This window comes from Conger conger, chromosome 1 (genome assembly GCF_963514075.1).
Source record: "Conger conger chromosome 1, fConCon1.1, whole genome shotgun sequence".
NCBI lineage: Eukaryota > Metazoa > Chordata > Actinopteri > Anguilliformes > Congridae > Conger > Conger conger.
Genome location: NC_083760.1, coordinates 2,926,849 through 2,944,140, shown reverse-complemented (window position 1 = coordinate 2,944,140; position 17,292 = coordinate 2,926,849). Strand labels below are relative to the sequence as shown.

Genomic DNA, 17,292 nt, shown 5'->3' with positions numbered 1-17,292 from the left:
ATGAATGCTGGGATAGGCTCCAGCCCCCCTGCGACCCTGTTCAGGATAAGCGGGTTCAGATAATGGATGGATGGATGGATGGATGGATGGATGGATGGATGGCAGTTGTTGGGGATTTAGGACAGCGGGATGTGGTTGGGACAGTCACTGGGATGTGGTAAAATGACCTGCCCTCAGAGTCATTGTGCTCTCAGGAACTGAACGCTTTTATATTGACTATCGCAGTGTTGGAGACGATGAGCTTAAATGACCTGAATGGCCTGCTCTGGTTCTGTGTGTGTGTGTGTGTGTGTGTGTGTGTGTGTGTGTGTGTGTGTGTGTGTGTGTGTGTGTGTGTGTGAGCGTGTGAGAGAGAGAGAGAGAGAGAGAGAGAGAGAGAGAGAGAATGTCTCACCAGAAACAGAAGGCATCACTGTGTGTGGCTTCAACGTGTGACACAACTTCCTGTTGATAAGATTCAGATCTAAAGAAGGTCAGAGCGCCTGATGCGGTTGGTTAGTATAGGGTTCTCTCTTCCCGACCTCTCCACTTTTGCACCTGCACTTGTCATAGCTGCATGTTCGCACAGAGACTGCTCACGAGGACATTCGCAAAGCTGCCAAAGTTTTCACATCATTTTCCATCTAAGGTAAGGTAACGCAGGACATTTTTCCCCCCCTTCTCAGCAGTGGGGTACTTAGTATGTCTGTGTATCAGTGAAAATGCGTTATGTCTAAAAACAAAACTTTTAAAAGGGATACACTGCTTTTTACAGCAGGTTATGTTGAAGAATTGTGATTGTTTTTCTGGGCAAAATCGTATTGGGCAGAGTTAATGGGCTTCTTCTGAAGTAGCCCGATTCTTTGTGCTAGAGTGCACGGGCGAGCTCTCGGTTGCAGTGTTGCCGATGTGATGGTGAAACCATGTTGTAAAAGTACTTTGCTGTAACACCACATTTGAGAGTGTGCACAGAAGGTCTCCATTTCCTGGCTTCAGCAACGCGCTGCAACAGAACACAGCTTTACTAGCTCTGTTGCACACAAAAGTGTGAGCTACTGAGGGCTACGCCAAATGCGTAGAGCACATTTTAATCTGAAATAAACATTTACGGGCCAGTCTCTCAGACACAGATTAACCGTAATCCTCGACTAAAGTGAGTTCTGTGTGTAGAATTTCCATTCAGAATTTAATTTGGACTATAATGGTGTGTAAAACCATTCTTATGTGGTAGTGCAGTTTAGTGCAACCCACTTTGAGCTTATAGTGAGTATGAATTCTGTTACACATGCAATGCACAAACATTAGCAATGTGACAGCTCGACAGCCCTTAGAATAAACAGCCTTCAGCATACATGTGTCGATGAATAGCCTTGCTCTGAAACAATGTAAAAAATAATAATTAAAAGAAAACTAGCATCAAGAGGTGTGACAATGAAATAATTAAATAATTGGGCTGATTTCGCAGGCACAGATTAAGCGTAGTCCTAGACTAAATTCAATTCTCCACACAAAACTGATTTTAGTCCAGGACTAAGCTTCATGTATGTCTGTGAAACCAGCCCGGTGTGCAGTTGACCATTTCATGTCCATAAAGGGAATCATGTCTAATATTACATGACGGGGCTTTTGCAAACACTTTGGTCCCAGAGCAGCTCATCCTGGTAAGATTCTTAACACACAGTCCGTTGATAGAACAGGATGTTACTGAAGCAGGTTAGATAAAGCGCCTTACTGCACTCTCTCGCCTGGGATTCGAACCCGCAACCTCGGAGGTGCGAGCCAAGCTCTTTCTTCTTCTGCTTTCTTTTTCAGTTCTGCAGTTTATTTCATTCTCTCACATAATTGTACATAATTAGTCAGCCTGCTCGGAGTGGAGATGACACATCATCCTACAGACTTCATTCTGACGCCACACAAGCGAATTGTATGTGCCGTTAAGTCAAAACGCACACACACACACAGTAACAACAAACGCCCAAAACACCCTTCCAAAACTGGAACATGGATTGAAGTAAAAAAAGGTAGAGCATCTTGTCACCAGATAGCATTTTGATTGTGGGAGTAAAAGCACCAGGAACACACCAGAAGGAACACACCAGCATAAGGTTTTATTAAGGCAATAATCGTTCATGTAAATGCAACGAATGGAAAAGTTCACAGGCTTTTATTCTGTGAACTTACCCAGCTAACGCAGTGATCCCCTCCAGTCCGCTGTCTGTAATTTTTGTATTGGGGGGCGCAGAGGGAGTGACTGGTCTGTTATCCACACCCCGCAGGTGGTTTGATTGACAGGTTGATTAATTGACATGTCTGTTATCCACACCCCGCAGGTGGTTTGATTGACAGGTTGATTGATTGACATGTCGAACCCAGTGATCAGCCAGCAGCCGGGGGCGGGGGCTTATGGCACCAACGTGCAGACAGGCGAGTGGAGCACGGGACTTTGCTCCTGCTGCAGCGACTTACCCGTCTGTGAGTATGCCCTGTGTACTTCCTCCTGCGTCCTAGCATACTGTGTGCTGTTTCCTGCACACTTCTGTAGTATGGAAAGGCAGCGTGCAAGACGTATCCCAAATACTCTTTTCCAACAGTGCTCTAGAAGTGTTATACGGCGCCTTGGCTCACTCGTTGTAGAACGGAAACGAGAGAGATGCAGCGCGTTGTGTATGCGAGACCAGGATGGAAGTGTTCCCCCCCCCCCCCCCCCCGTGTGTTTGCCCCGTATGAGTTTTCGCCCCATGGACTGTAGAAAGAAAACGGACTGAGTGTCTGTGATGTAACCCACTGGTTTTCCATGGGCTGGTGAAAAGCATCTTGATGCTGCAGTGCAGTTTTCAGGCTCCGCCATTTTGTACAAATTGGAGCCAGAGACTCGGGAAATGTGGTGTGGTATGGCTGGACCACTATGAGCGTGAGATGCAGTGACGAAAACTTTCTTGGTTCATCAACAAAGTATAGCTATATTATCCTAATAACACAATAACGTATCAAAACTTGTGTCTCAACAAGACCAGGGAAATGAGCTTTAAAAAATTAAGCGTGGTTTTTCGATGCTTGTTTTGCCCTGACCACCAAGACGCCTCCAGCCAATGGCGTGAGAGTGACCTTTCATGAACCCCAGAGTGGGTGGGGCTACACTGCAGCTATTTTGGGTTTTATTAAGACTCACTTTCCCAGCAACACCTCCAGTATCTGCTGCACAGATCAAACCTTTCCAGTTAAGGACAACTTTTACCAATAAAGTGGATAGGCAGGAAACAGACCGTAGAACGCATATCACAGATCAGTGCGAGAGCTGGTGTTGGTACCGACCACATATTCTGCTTTCATTTTCAAAATAACTACACACATTATTTTAAGCTGATTCTGTCATCCAGATCAACTTACACAGCCTATGTTCCTTTACATACAGTCCAGTTCAATGTGTGGATACTGAAGCCATTCGGGCTAAACACAGGCTAGACGCAGGCCATTCAGGTTAAACACAGGCTAAATTAGTCAGCTAATGGAACAGCACACCACATGGGAAACAAATCCACGAGCTTTGCGGTTGCAAGCCCACTTCCTTCACTATGATACTAAACCGCCTCTGTTTGGTCAGCAATTTGCAAACCAAGGGGGGGTTTGAGGCGGATCAGGAGATGTGTGTGTACGTGTACTTGTACGTGTGCGTGTGTGTACGTGTGCGTGTGTGTGTGTGTGCGTGTGCATGTGTGTGCGTGTGTATGCAGAGCAGTATCCATTACAAAAACATTATATGTACACATTTGAACAGAAGGCTGCATTTAAATTGATTCATTTAGTGTGGCACGGGTTCACAAAATGGCTTCTGAAGTTTACTGCTTGAAAGCTTAATGAGCAGTGATTGTAAATTGTTTTGTGGTGTTTTGTGCCTGCTTGCCCCGGTCCGTACAGGTGCCCTGGGCTGCTTATGTCCGATCGCGCTGGGATGCTACGCGGCGAATAAGTACGGCGAGAACGCGTGCCTAGCCTGCATTCCGGGCGGATTCACTGCCATGAGGACCCACATGCGCCTCACATACGGCATTCAGGTGCGTCTGCTCCCTGAGACGGGCGCCAGATCCCACTCTCCCTTTCCGCAGAGTCACCGCGGAAACTACGAAAATACACATGTGCACATTTGTTTTAGTAACCCTCAACCAGGGCAGTTGGGGGCCAGCACTACTGCTGCTGGTTTTTGTTTCTACTTCACAGAAAATGTATATTTTGATTGGTCGGAGATCCTTGTTGTCTAAACCAATCAGAGATTAGAGGGGAATAATGGAAATCAGTAGTAACTGTCAGCGAGGTCCAGATTTGAGGGACAGTTGGCAGACGAGAAACGAAGATCAGCTACATGGCTTCTTATTGTCATCAAATATTCATATGTACAGGGGTGGCCTGTAGCGTAGTGGTTAAGGTGAATGACTGGGACACGCAAGGTCGGTGGTTCTAATCCCGGATCACAATAAGATCACAATAAGATCCGCACAGCCGTTGGGCCCTTGAGCAAGGCCCTTAACCCTGCATTGCTCCAGGGGAGGATTGTCTCCTGCTTAGTCTAATCAACTGTGTGTCGCTCTGGACAAGAGTGTCTGCCAAATGCCAATAATGTCATGTAATGTAATGTCTTAAAGACCTTAATGCAGTAGAATCTCCAGAAATGAAAGTGAACATCCTGGTAGTTAAATTGAAAATCACCCCAGAGCCATCTGTTGGATGTATTCCTCCTAGAGGACAGTTTGGATGGAGCAATGGAGGGATCACAACCAGCTCTGACCAGTTCCCCCCCCCCCCCACTTGCAATATCTGTGTGTTGTTATGAAACTCTAAGGAGGACATTTAGCCTTGCTTCATCAAAATTATGCCAAGACATTTGCGTAAACTGTGTCGTTTTTAAGCAATGACGATGGGGCCCTGGCTCTTGGTCAGGTTTTGTTGGTCAAAACAATGGGTTTTTGAATTGACTGATTATATGTATGTAAATTCAAGAAATGAACTGAAATGTGCATATAAATATCCCCGGTTATCATTATTGTCCTGTAGTTACCGACAGAATGGATACACGATTGGCCCCAACTCAATCTAGTTGATTCCAAAATTCCTAAACGAGACGTTGACATTTCAGCCACAATGTTTCCCAATTCTCCCTTAATTGGTATGCCTGTGCATCTGTAATCTGTGTTTACATCGGTATGCATTTTCTTTTTGCATATTCTATTCAGGGCACCGTGTGTAATGACGCATTGATGAGCTGGTTCTGCGGATTCTTTGAGACGTGCCGGATGGCAAGAGAAATCCGCATCCGGAACGGAGATGTTTAAATACGCACGCCACACACTTTGATATTATGCCTGATTTTCATATACACTTGTGATCTTATTCCGTTGCCGTGACAGCAAATTGGTCGTGTAATAGGGAACGTACCGTATAAATGTCACTGCACTTGTTTAAATTATTAATCATAATCATTATTAAATATTCCTCAACGAGGAACCTGTTTGATAATCCTGCAATTGTTCTGTATTATTGTTTTCCATTCGTTGCATTTACATGAACGATTATCGCCTTAATAAAACATTATGCTGGTGTGTTCCTTCTGGTGTGTTCTGGTTATTTCTCCCACGATCAAAATGCTATCTGGCGACAAGATGCTCTACCTGCATAATTTCAAAAGCAAGATTACCTTAACCGATGCTCCAGTAAGAGGCAATTGGATTGGCTCTTTCTCGTGGTGACCTGGCAACCAAGCGGCAGTGCATCGCTTTCATCCTCCGCAATGAGCTTGAAAGGACAGGGTACCAAAATAGCGACGTTAGCTAGCTAACCAATCAGCAGTATACAGTAACTTAGAGAAGACACCGAAAGGATTGGGAAGTTTGCCAGTGTGTTAAGGTTACCTAGTTTGTTCTCAAGCAAACAGACGAAGCTGCAAATATGTCGTCGAGGACGCTTCCGCTGCTTTTTATTAATCTTGGTGGAGAAATGCTATATATTCTGGATCAGCGTCTAAGAGCTCAGAATATCCCAACCGATAAAGCTAAGAAAGGTAATTTAACGTTAATCTGTTGGTTGCTAACAGCAAAAACACGTTCATCGTTTGCCATATTACCTAGTTACATTGAACAATGTAAACTGAATAAAATCAGAACCAATGTAGATAACGTGACAAAGTTAGCATGCTCTCGGGCTAGCCATCTCATTAGTCAATGGGAGCTCACCAATAGCTGCTCGCCAACTAACTAGCTAATCACCACTCGCAGCGCTTTAGCATTAGCTAGCTAGCAAAGTAGTGCTAACTTACTGGCTGGCAAACCCTGTTAATGTGGTTGCCTGTTTTTCCGTCGGGTTTTCATTAAGCTATACGCGTGTTAAAATGTAGATACGTAAATGTAAAGATACAGAGGTCAACACCTCGACTTTGCTAATGTAAGGACACAATGACAACATTTATTTGAGTTCTTCATACTGGAGTTAATTCTCCAACTATTCCAGTGACACGTCTGTGCAGATTCCTATCGTCCAAATACCTGCTGCCGTAGCACATCAAAGGTTACACTGCGAATTGATTCAATATGCTTTTTGCAGCAGTTCGGCTCCATAAACTCAAACTCATTAATGTAATTTATAACGTTAATGCTGCGTTGGCTAGTTACAGCTAACAGGATGCGCTACCGTGCTGGAAAATCCAGCTACATTTTCAAGATGGTCGTAAAATGGTCTAGCTGGGTATGAGCTGGTCAGTCAGCTAGTCCTGGTAGCTTGTCTGGGCTGGTAGCCGCTTCAAAACATTGCTTAAGCATTTTTTTAAAGCCAGGGTAGTTGTGAAAACTGATTTACACTAATTTACACTCGATAGCTCACACGATGGTAATGGGTCTTGCTTTATCTTTTTTTAAAAGACAGCGTTGAGTGTTTTAAGTGAATGTTTGTCCTGCAGTGATGAATGACATCATCACCACAATGTTCAATAAGAAGTTTCTGGAGGAGTTGTTCAAGCCGCAGGAGCTGTATTCGAAGAAGGCTTTGAGGACCGTGTTCGACCGTCTTGCGCATGCGTCGATCATGCGGCTGAACCAGGCCAGTATGGACAAGGTACGGGGAAGCCGCTTTCGGGAGGCTACTACACCGTCTAACACAGTGTGCGAAATACCCCCATGGCATTTAGGCGGCAGAGAGGGGGTCCGTTTGACAGGTTGGCTACACACCCCTAGTCACAGCTATCTCATGGGGGGGGGAAAATGTCAATATTGAAACTAACACTTTAAATGAATCACACCTTTTTTTTTTCAATTCGCACATGATGTCGTCAATAACATAAAGGTCCTCAGCAGAACCGGAATGAGCTGAGGTGCTTCAGAAGCCCTGTGCATTTCTGTCTACATCGGTGTGTCCTTGCTGGTGGAGGATCTCTCCACAGCAGGGACCTGTAGGGATGGTAGGAATTCCACCTTCGTTGCTGACTGGCAAACTAGAGCAAATATAGGTGTTAAAAATAAAAAGTTCAGTTACTACAGCCCGCCAATTTAAGAGAATCCTTGACTGCAAGCTCAAGGCGATGTACTGGGCAGTGTTGGGATGATTTTTGAGCCTGGGTATTCGACCACTGGTTTTCCCTGTGAGCTCTGAGCTCCCTTTACTGGCTGTGCTGATAAGATTCCCCCTCTAAGCCTGGTCCCCCATCCCTGCTTCCTCTGGACGCTCCTTCAGAGAGCTGTTGATGACCGCCAATCAGCCTCTTAGCAACGCATTCTGAAAGACACCAGGACCCATCCAGCACGCATGCGCAAAACAAAAATATGAATCGAGTACTACATCTAGTATGTATCTAGTACATCTAGTAAGCAGTATTTGGATAGTTAAGTTTGGTCACTTTTGCTTTGGCCCTGGTCCTTATCTTTATTGTACGGGTAGCAATTGAAATTGTACTTCCCTCTAGGGTCTTTCAGCGCACTTAGCCCTGGTTATGGGTATGCACTTTGTTGTATGTCGCTCTGGATAAGAGCGTCTGCCAAATGCCAATAATGTAATAATGTAATGTACAGTTGCAACGCAAACCAAGCTGCCCACCTAAAACCAAACTGTCTGAAAACTGTCTGAAAATAAATCACACCTCTTCTTTTGACGTTTGAGAGAGAAGCTCTTCAGTTCACACAGGACGTCTTTGATAAAGCTTTAATAAAAGTCCTCAGTGAAACCAGAGTTTCTGTGGCCTCACTGGCGTTTTTAAGGCCAACGCACCAGCAACTTACTCAGTGTGCATGGAACCTTTTGGTCGCGTGGAAAGTTTGAGACCTGGGGCTGTCAAGCCCCCAAGCGCACTCCCACGCGGGTAAGCGCTAAACGACGTGCGCTGACCACAGACGCTCCTGAACAGAGCAAAAACACACCGCTAACACACTCCTCAACTGCCCTCTACAGGCTGGTTTACACTGCGTCCCTCCCCCCCCCCCCCCCCCGAGATCACAGAAAGTTCATGAACATTCTAACGTCGCCCAGCATCACCTATGGGGGGAGGCTGGCTCTGGGTTCATATTTTATTCACAGTGTAAGCGTGGTTCTGTGTATTTACTAAATTACTGTCGATGGATTAAACTGTCATAATGATGATATGTGGCAGAATTATGACTTATGATGTGCCTTTACAAAAAGAGTAGAAATGGAAGCAAACAGAATGGAGAGAATAAGTCAACATTAAGACAGAATTAACAGATAAAAGGCAATATGCAATTAGAGAAAAGTGAAGTTAGAAAAACACAAAAATTAAAAGCCATATCGGGTGAATGCCTAACCTGAATGAGGACTGTTGGTCTGTGTGCAGCTCTACGATCTGATGACCATGGCTTTCAAATACCAAGTCCTGCTGTGTCCCCGGCCCAAAGACCTCCTGCTGGTGTCCTTCAACCACATGGACGCCATCAAGGACTTTGTGAGGGACGCTCCCAGCATTCTGAACCAGGTGGACGAGACGTACCGCCAGCTCATCGAGGTAGGGGTCGTACTGACTAATCATCGAGGTAGGAGTCGTACCGACTAATCATCGAGGTAGGAGTCATACCGACTAATCATCGGGGTAGCGGTCATACTGACTAATCATCGGGGTAGCGGTCATACTGACTAATCATCGGGGTAGGGGTCATACTGACTAATCATCGAGGTAGGGGTCATACTGACTAATCATCGAGGTGGGGGTCGTATTGACTAATCATCGAGGTCTTAGTCGTACCGACTAATCGAGGTAGGGGTCATACCGACTAATCATCGGGGAAGCGGTCATTCTGACTAATCATCGAGGTAGGGGTCGTACCGACTAATCATCGAGGTGGGGGTTGTATCGACTAATCATCGAGGTGGGGGTTGTACCGACTAATCATCGAGGTGGGGGTCGTATTGACTAATCATCGAGGTCTTAGTCGTACCGACTAATCATCGAGGTAGGGGTCGTACCGACTAATCATCGAGGTAGGGTTTTATGTGTGTCTTGTGTGTGTGTATATCTCTGTGTGTTTACAGGACTGTATGTTTATCATCAGTATTAAACGGTGTATATAAACAGTGTGTTGTTCTTCCTCCTCATTGGCAGATGTACACAGCGCTGTCGGGTGGTGAGTTCCAGCTCATCAGACAAACCCTGCTGGTGTTCTTTCAGGACATGCATATCCGGGTGAGTGTGTCTGCGCGCGCAAGTGTTAATGTGTGAGTGTGTGTCTGTACGCGTGTGTGGGGGGGTTCTTTCTTTGGGCTGCATACATGCTTGTGAATTTGAAGTATTTGGGAGTGTATTGTGTGTATGCAAGCATATACAGTTTATTAGTGGTTTCATTTTGTACATTCATTTGTACACAACATGAGTGGCTGCGAGTCTACATGATGGGAAATGAATGGGAGGGAATTATTACTTCTTCTTTTTTTTTTTCCCCAGGTGTCAATTTTCCTCAAAGACAAAGTGCAGAATTCCAACGGCCGTTTCGTCCTTCCGACGTCCGGTCCTGTGCCCTGCGGAACGCAGATCCCGGGAATGATCAGGTCGGGCACAAGCTCACAGCCTCTACAGCTCACCTCTGTAGCTGTGATCAATTCCCTCAGCTACTGAATTCATCCATTAAAGCGCATTAGCACACAGGAAAACTCACCACGCCTGCGCCACAAAACTGGATAACTGCACCTGAGTAAAATACAGATCATCTGGAACATCGACTAAAGAACCTGCTAAACCAGCTAAAGTCAGTAATCCTGCTTTGTGGGTTTTACTCAGTGCAGTTATCCAGCTAACTCAGTAATCCTGCTTTGTGGGTTTTACTCAGTGCAGTTATCCAGCTAACTCTGTAATCCTGCTTTGTGGGTTTTACTCAGTGCAGTTATCCAGCTAACTCAGCAATCCTGCTTTGTGGGTTTTACTCAGTGCAGTTATCCAGCTAACTCAGCAATCCTGCTTTGTGGAACGCCCCCTGGCTTCTGGGGTCTGAACTGCTTGCTGATTTTCAGGCGAAAACACAACAATACAGTGCTGCCCAGTGCAAAGGGGTGTGGCATTAGCTGTCGAGCACAATGATTGGCTTAAACTAGCGAGCGGAACCATGACGACCCCTGTGGCCCCTCCCTCGCAGGATGTTCAGCTGCACGGGAGAGGAAGTGAGGCGGCTGCAGTTCCCCAGCGGGGGGGGCTACACCGGAGCCCTGCGCGAGGGATCCTTCCAGATGTTCGGGGAGCGGGTCATCAAACTGGGCACCAACATGTAAGACCTCTCTCTCCTAAACGTTTATGCCCATCCGCATGCAAGGCCATTAACTCCCAAAAACGTGTCGGCACATTAACATGTGAGACCTCTTTCTCGTAAACGTTTACGAACATCCGCATGCAAGGCCATTAACTCCCAAAAACGTGTCGGCACATTAACATGCAAGGCCTCTCTCTCGTAAACGTATGAGCATGTCAGCACTGACGGCCGTGTGATACCTGTGCAGGTACAGCGTGAGTCGCCCTGTAGAGACGCACATGTCCGGGACGGCAAAGAACTCCGCCCAGCACACCAAGGTAAGGAGAGTGCCCGCAGCCAGACTCGTCTAAACGCGCTTGTGTTGCTTGGCCTGCTAACAGTGCTAGCAGCCAGGCTAATCTTAACGCACTGCACTTGTGTTGCGTGGCCTGCTAACAGTGCTAGCAGCCAGGCTAATCTTAATGCTCTGCACTTGTGTTGCTTGGCCTGCTAACAGTGCTAGCAGCCAGGCTAATCTTAATGCTCTGCACTTGTGTTGCTTGGCCTGCTAACAGTGCTAGCAGCCAGGCTAATCTTAATGCACTGCACTTGTGTTGCGTGGCCTGCTAACAGTGCTAGCATCCAGGCTAATCTTAATGCACTGCACTTGTGTTGCGTGGCCTGCTAACAGTGCTAGCAGCCAGGCTAATCTTAATGCACTGCACTTGTGTTGCTTAGCCTGCTAACAGTGCTAGCAGCCAGGCTAATCTTAATGCACTGCACTTGTGTTGCTTGGCCTGCTAACAGTGCTAGCATCCAGGCTAATCTTAATGCACTGCACTTGTGTTGCGTGGCCTGCTAACAGTGCTAGCATCCAGGCTAATCTTAATGCACTGCACTTGTGTTGCTTGGCCTGCTAACATTGCTAGCATCCAGGCTAATCTTAATGCACTGCACTTGTGTTGCGTGGCCTGCTAACAGTGCTAGCATCCAGGCTAATCTGAACGCACTGCACTTGTGTTGCCTATTACTGCCAACTAGAGGTGCACTGGTACCATTTTTCCAGATCTGATCCAAGTACTTCACTTAGTGGATCGGCCTCTACTGACTACCAATCCAAGTTGGCTACTGATTACGTGAGCCATTCTGCTGACTTTGTTGGCCTGCTGACAGTGTGGCAGCCAAGCTAATCTGGTTAGTTAGGACACTCGCAGTCTGACAACATGAGATGCCCATGCGCTTCTCCCTGTCTGTGAGTTTGACTGAGAAGAACGGCTTTTTAGCGCCGATGGCGTAGAAGCCCACACAAAATGGCGGCCGTGTTTGGCGCAGGTGAACGCCGCCCCTGACCCGCTGGCGAAGGAGGAGCTGAACCTGCTGGCCCGGCTCATGGGGGGGCTGGACGTGCAGAGACCGCCCGGCGGGGACTCGGGCTTCCGGGTCAACCTCTTCGCCACCGACGAGGAAGAGGAGTGAGTGTCCCTGCCCTTCGTCTTCTCGCTAACGCCTCGCTAACGTCTCGGCCTGTAGCGTAGTGGTTAAGGTACATGACCCTGTAGCGTAGTGGTTAAGGTTCATGACCCTGTAGCGTAGTGGTTAAGGTACATGACCCTGTAGCGTAGTGGTTAAGGTTCATGACCCTGTAGCGTAGTGGTTAAGGCACATGACCCTGTAGCATAGTGGTTAAGGTACATGACCCTGTAGCGTAGTGGTTAAGGTACATGACCCTGTAGCGTAGTGGTTAAGGCACATGACCCTGTTGCGTAGTGGTTAAGGTACATGACCCTGTAGCGTAGTGGTTAAGGTACATGACCCTGTAGCGTAGTGGTTAAGGTACATGACCCTGTAGCGTAGTGGTTAAGGTTCATGACCCTGTAGCGTAGTGGTTAAGGTACATGACCCTGTAGCGTAGTGGTTAAGGTACATGACCCTGTAGCGTAGTGGTTAAGGTACATGACCCTGTAGCGTAGTGGTTAAGGTACATGACCCTGTAGCGTAGTGGTTAAGGCACATGACCCTGTTGCGTAGTGGTTAAGGTACATGACCCTGTAGCGTAGTGGTTAAGGTACATGACCCTGTAGCGTAGTGGTTAAGGTACATGACCCTGTAGCGTAGTGGTTAAGGTTCATGACCCTGTAGCGTAGTGGTTAAGGTACATGACCCTGTAGCGTAGTGGTTAAGGTACATGACCCTGTAGCGTAGTGGTTAAGATACATGACCCTGTAGCGTAGTGGTTAAGGTACATGACCCTGTAGCGTAGTGGTTAAGGTACATGACCCTGTAGCGTAGTGGTTAAGGTACATGACCCTGTAGCGTAGTGGTTAAGGTACATGACCCTGTAGCGTAGTGGTTAAGGTACATGACCCTGTAGCGTAGTGGTTAAGGTACATGACCCTGTAGCGTAGTGGTTAAGGTACATGACCCTGTAGCGTAGTGGTTAAGGCACATGACCCTGTAGCGTAGTGGTTAAGGTACATGACCCTGTAGCGTAGTGGTTAAGGCACATGACCCTGTAGCGTAGTGGTTAAGGTACATGACCCTGTAGCGTAGTGGTTAAGGCACATGACCCTGTAGCGTAGTGGTTAAGGTACATGACCCTGTAGCGTAGTGGTTAAGGTACATGACTGTAGCGTAGTGGTTAAGGCACATGAACCTGTAGTGTAGTGGTTAAGGTACATGACCCTGTAGCGTAGTGGTTAAGGTACATGACTGTAGCGTAGTGGTTAAGGCACATGACTGTAGCGTAGTGGTTAAGGTACATGACCCTGTAGTGTAGTGGTTAAGGCACATGAACCTGTAGTGTAGTGGTTAAGGTACATGACCCTGTAGCGTAGTGGTTAAGGTACATGACCCTGTAGCGTAGTGGTTAAGGTACATGACTGTAGCGTAGTGGTTAAGGCACATGAACCTGTAGTGTAGTGGTTAAGGTACATGACCCTGTAGTGTAGTGGTTAAGGTACATGACCCTGTAGCGTAGTGGTTAAGGTACATGACCCTGTAGCGTAGTGGTTAAGGTACATGACCCTGTAGCGTAGTGGTTAAGGTACATGACCCTGTAGTGTAGTGGTTAAGGCACATGACCCTGTAGCGTAGTGGTTAAGGTACATGACCCTGTAGCGTAGTGGTTAAGGCACATGACTGTAGCGTAGTGGTTAAGGTACATGACTGGCACCCACAAGGTCGGTGGTTCGATCCCCAGTGTAGCCACAATAAGATCCATGTTCAGCGCTTCAGTTCAGGGTCAGGGGCCTTTTCAAGGCCTCCATGGTGATGGGGTTTCCATCCAATTGTTTTTATGCACATTTTGAATTTGCACATAAAGACAAATTCAAAATGGAATGGCCAGTGTGCTTCACCTGAGTAGTTTTAATCAGTATTTCATCACAATTTTAACAATTTATATATGAATTCCGTTGTACCGGGGCATGTGTAGGCGGCACGGATGGTGCAGTGGGTAGCACTGCCGCCTCACAGCAAGGAGGTCCTGGGTTTGAATCCCGGTTGGCCGGGGCCTCTCTGTGTGGAGTTTGCGTGTTCTCCCCGTGTTTGCGTGGGTTTCCTCCAGGTACTCCGGTTTCCTCCCACAGTCCAAAGACATGCAGGTTAGGCTGATTGGAGAGTCTAATTGCCCGTAGGTATGAGTGTGTGAGTGAATGGTGTGTGTGCCCTGCGATGGACTGGCGACCTGTCCAGGGTGTATTCCTGCCTTTCGCCCAATGTATGATGGGATAGGCTCCAGCCCCCCTGCGACCCTGTTCAGGATAAGCGGGTTAAGATAATGGATGGATGGATGGATGGATGGGGCAGGTGTATTGTATGGACTGTGGCTCTCTAGAAGGGCAATAAAGAATCTAATCTAATCTGACCAGCTGTTGACATGCACGTCACATGAAAACGTTGGCGTGTTGCTGAGAGTAACGATGCAGTAATGATGCTGGGTGTGTTTTCTTTGGGGGGGGGGCGTGCTCTGTGTTCTGACGGCATCGCCTTCCTGTCCCTCCCCAGGGAGGCCTCCATGTCCCGGCCAGAGGAGCTCTCCTACGAGGTCATAAACATCCAGGCAACCAAGGTGAGATTTACACCGTGTTCAAATCAACATGGCCGCTTACAGTCCTACACCGCAAAAAAAAACCTCATATAATTAGTCTTTTAGTCTTACATTGAGACATTGAGACTTACCTTATTTTGGCTAAATAAAATGAAAATATTGCCAATGAGGTAAGACAGAAGATTTCAAGATTTGCAAATGGAATAAGACAATTTAACTTAAAACAAGCTAATATTTTCTACTTATGAGGAAAACAAAAGATCTTAAGTCTTGTTACAAGACTAGAATGCTTGTTAAGGCAGAGTACCCAGCTCAGTCACACAGACCGGTGTAATCCTCAACCTTCTGAACCTGTCTCTGGCATTACTTCCAAGCCACATAATTGGTTTAAAAGAACAGCCGGGGAATTATGGGTAATCTAGGGTCGTCGGCAAGCTTCCTGCCTTAGGTTGGTGTGTGACAAGCCCTCTGTGTGAGCTCAAGATGAGGTGGTGGCCTCCCATTGGTCAATCTTGTTGTCTCGTCAGGACCAGCAGGCCAATGAGGAGCTGGCCCGGATCATGGGGGAGTTCACGGAGGAGGCGGAGGCATCACAGGCTCCGAGCGACAAGGGGGCGGACCTTCTGGCCATGATGGACGGGCTCTGAGAGGGGGGTGTGGCCTCCGGTCCCCTGGGGGAGGAGCTACGCCTCGAGGGAGGCACGGCGGATCGTTCTGATTGGTTTATCCCGCGCCGTGGAAACAACCCGCTGGTCTCGCGCGCGCGTCTCTGGTTCCGATAGATTTGCAGTTTGCCGACGTGTTAGAGAGGGCGCGAGACGGAGGTCGAGAGAGATATAGGGAGAGAAAGTCGCATGAAATTAAGACTTAAATGACGACTTTGCTACGTGTCCCCAAATGGCTTCGTGACTACCGATAAGATGCACGTCACCTTATGATGTGTCCTCTGTCGGTAACGCTGTCCGAGACACCAATATGAACATGAGTCGCTGTTAATAACTGTCTGTGTCATCCCTCCGGTTAAGCAGGCACCGTCCAATCAGTGGCGGTGTTTCCCGCTGTGACCGAGTTGTTTTAAACTCGCTGCTACGTCCACCTGTGAGGGTGGGTATACCTGGACGTCGTTAGTTAGATTTTCCTCTTCAACACCACTGGGACTTAATTAAGGGCGCACTGGAACGTCACGCCACATGCTATATTAGAGTGGTCACACTGTAAAATAAGGTTCATGAATTGGCATGAACTAATGTAGCTGTTAACTGACTCCTACTGAAGAGTTCATCTGTACAGCTCTGTTAATGTATTTGTACATCATGAATAACAACTACATTAGTTATTGCAAATTCATATTGGAATGGAAAAAGTAAGTTAATGTATTTGTTAATGGTTAACTAATTATAAGTTCAACCTATGGTTTGCTAATGTATAAATATCATGGAACAAATATGTTAATTAGATAACAAATGCATTAACTCATGAAAAGTAACTTTCATGCTTAATGTAGTTGCCATTAACGCATGTTAACAACGACATTAGTTAATGCCAATTCAGGATCCGTATTGAAAAGCGTGTCCCTTTGAGTTTTTAAGAGCGAAAGGGTTGTTTGGTACATCATTATTTTCCAAATGAGGAAAAAAATCCTGCTCTTCTTTCGGAATCCGTTTTGAGTTTGAGTCACACGGTCATATGCTATCTGCGTCCCCCATCCTGTCGCATCCGCAAAGACCGCGGTTTCAGAATGCGTGTGGTGAATATCGTGCTTTCCTGTTGAACAGAGATATTTAAAAAATCCTGCGCTAGAAAAGACAGGACGTGTTACAGGAAGTTCACTTGGTAAGAGAATCCAGACACCTGGCTCCCAGATACACCCAAACAGAACATCGCTGTGGTCCTTTCATTAACCTGCGCATTACACTCTTTTTCTGTTTTTTAAGGCTTACGGTGTAAATTTCGATCGACACAGAGCCTGTGGGAAGCACATGACGTGCTACTATCAGCCGGTTTCAAAATGGCTGGAGGTTTTCTGTGTCATTGAGGTCTGTTGCTAGACGCAGCAGAAGTGGTTGATTTGATGTGCAATATTGAAAACAGCCACTGTTTTGCTTAAATAAGCAGAATGCATTTCTTAGTGTGGGAGGAAACGGTGAGCTGACGAGTTTATGATTTGAATATTTCTTGTGTGAATGTGTGTTATGTTTTATAAATGTATTGTGTATGTTGTGTTTACATATGTTGTTATCAGTGCACTTTTGTTAAAATATTATTGACTGATTGTGATTGATAAATATCACGTTTTGTGGAAATGTGTTTTTTTTTTTTCTCTGTGCATCGTAATAAATGATCAGTGAAGCATCTTTCTCTGTTTGTTTTCTCTTTCAACGTGGGGATTTGAGAGCATTGTTGATGTAGTCAGATGATGCAACCCGGCTCCACGCCGTTTTGCGACGTGTGTTCCGCGGCGCGCGCCAGGGGGAGCCCGCGAGCTGTGCATGTGAGCAATGACGTGTGATTTTATTAAGAGGCTCGGCTTCGTCGACGTTCGTGTGAAGATCAGAGGATCAGGACGGC

The 17,292-nt window shown here is 46.7% G+C and overlaps 2 protein-coding genes across 4 annotated transcripts; both read left to right on the top strand.

Moving 5' to 3' along the window:
- Nucleotides 1-455: 455 nt before the first annotated feature.
- Nucleotides 456-5,578, top strand: LOC133105516 (cornifelin-like). Its single transcript, XM_061215665.1, has 4 exons — nt 456-628; nt 2,310-2,451; nt 3,895-4,031; nt 5,205-5,578. The coding sequence occupies exons 2-4, from the start codon at nt 2,340-2,342 to the stop codon at nt 5,301-5,303; spliced, it is 348 nt and encodes a 115-aa protein (XP_061071649.1). The 5' UTR covers nt 456-628; nt 2,310-2,339; the 3' UTR covers nt 5,304-5,578.
- Nucleotides 5,579-5,706: 128 nt separating this feature from the next.
- oscp1b (organic solute carrier partner 1b) lies at nt 5,707-17,078 on the top strand. 3 transcript variants are annotated; one of them, XM_061250910.1, is made up of 10 exons: nt 5,707-6,028; nt 6,920-7,074; nt 8,801-8,968; nt 9,563-9,643; nt 9,902-10,005; nt 10,587-10,715; nt 10,945-11,014; nt 12,009-12,148; nt 14,682-14,745; nt 15,252-17,078. In XM_061250910.1, exons 1-10 carry the CDS (start codon nt 5,917-5,919, stop codon nt 15,369-15,371), a joined length of 1,143 nt encoding a protein of 380 aa, XP_061106894.1. In that variant the 5' UTR covers nt 5,707-5,916; the 3' UTR covers nt 15,372-17,078. The 3 variants fall into 3 exon arrangements, with proteins under 3 accessions (XP_061106894.1, XP_061106904.1, XP_061106911.1); XM_061250920.1 differs by lacking the exon at nt 5,707-6,028 and adding an exon at nt 6,131-6,408; XM_061250927.1 differs by lacking the exon at nt 5,707-6,028 and adding an exon at nt 6,489-6,531.
- Nucleotides 17,079-17,292: the final 214 nt, after the last annotated feature.

What these genes read in the sequence shown, in the direction of transcription:
- LOC133105516 (XM_061215665.1), top strand. Translation starts at nt 2,340, where the DNA reads ATGTCGAACCCAGTGATCAGCCAGCAGCCGGGGGCGGGGGCTTATGGC. An exon ending in CTGCAGCGACTTACCCGTCT is followed by an intron (nt 2,452 to 3,894) that starts GTGAGTATGCCC and finishes CGGTCCGTACAG; the next exon opens with GTGCCCTGGGCTGCTTATGT. An exon ending in GCCTCACATACGGCATTCAG is followed by an intron (nt 4,032 to 5,204) that starts GTGCGTCTGCTC and finishes TATTCTATTCAG; the next exon opens with GGCACCGTGTGTAATGACGC.
- oscp1b (XM_061250910.1), top strand. Translation starts at nt 5,917, where the DNA reads ATGTCGTCGAGGACGCTTCCGCTGCTTTTTATTAATCTTGGTGGAGAA. An exon ending in CGTACCGCCAGCTCATCGAG is followed by an intron (nt 8,969 to 9,562) that starts GTAGGGGTCGTA and finishes CCTCATTGGCAG; the next exon opens with ATGTACACAGCGCTGTCGGG. An exon ending in CAGATCCCGGGAATGATCAG is followed by an intron (nt 10,006 to 10,586) that starts GTCGGGCACAAG and finishes CCTCCCTCGCAG; the next exon opens with GATGTTCAGCTGCACGGGAG.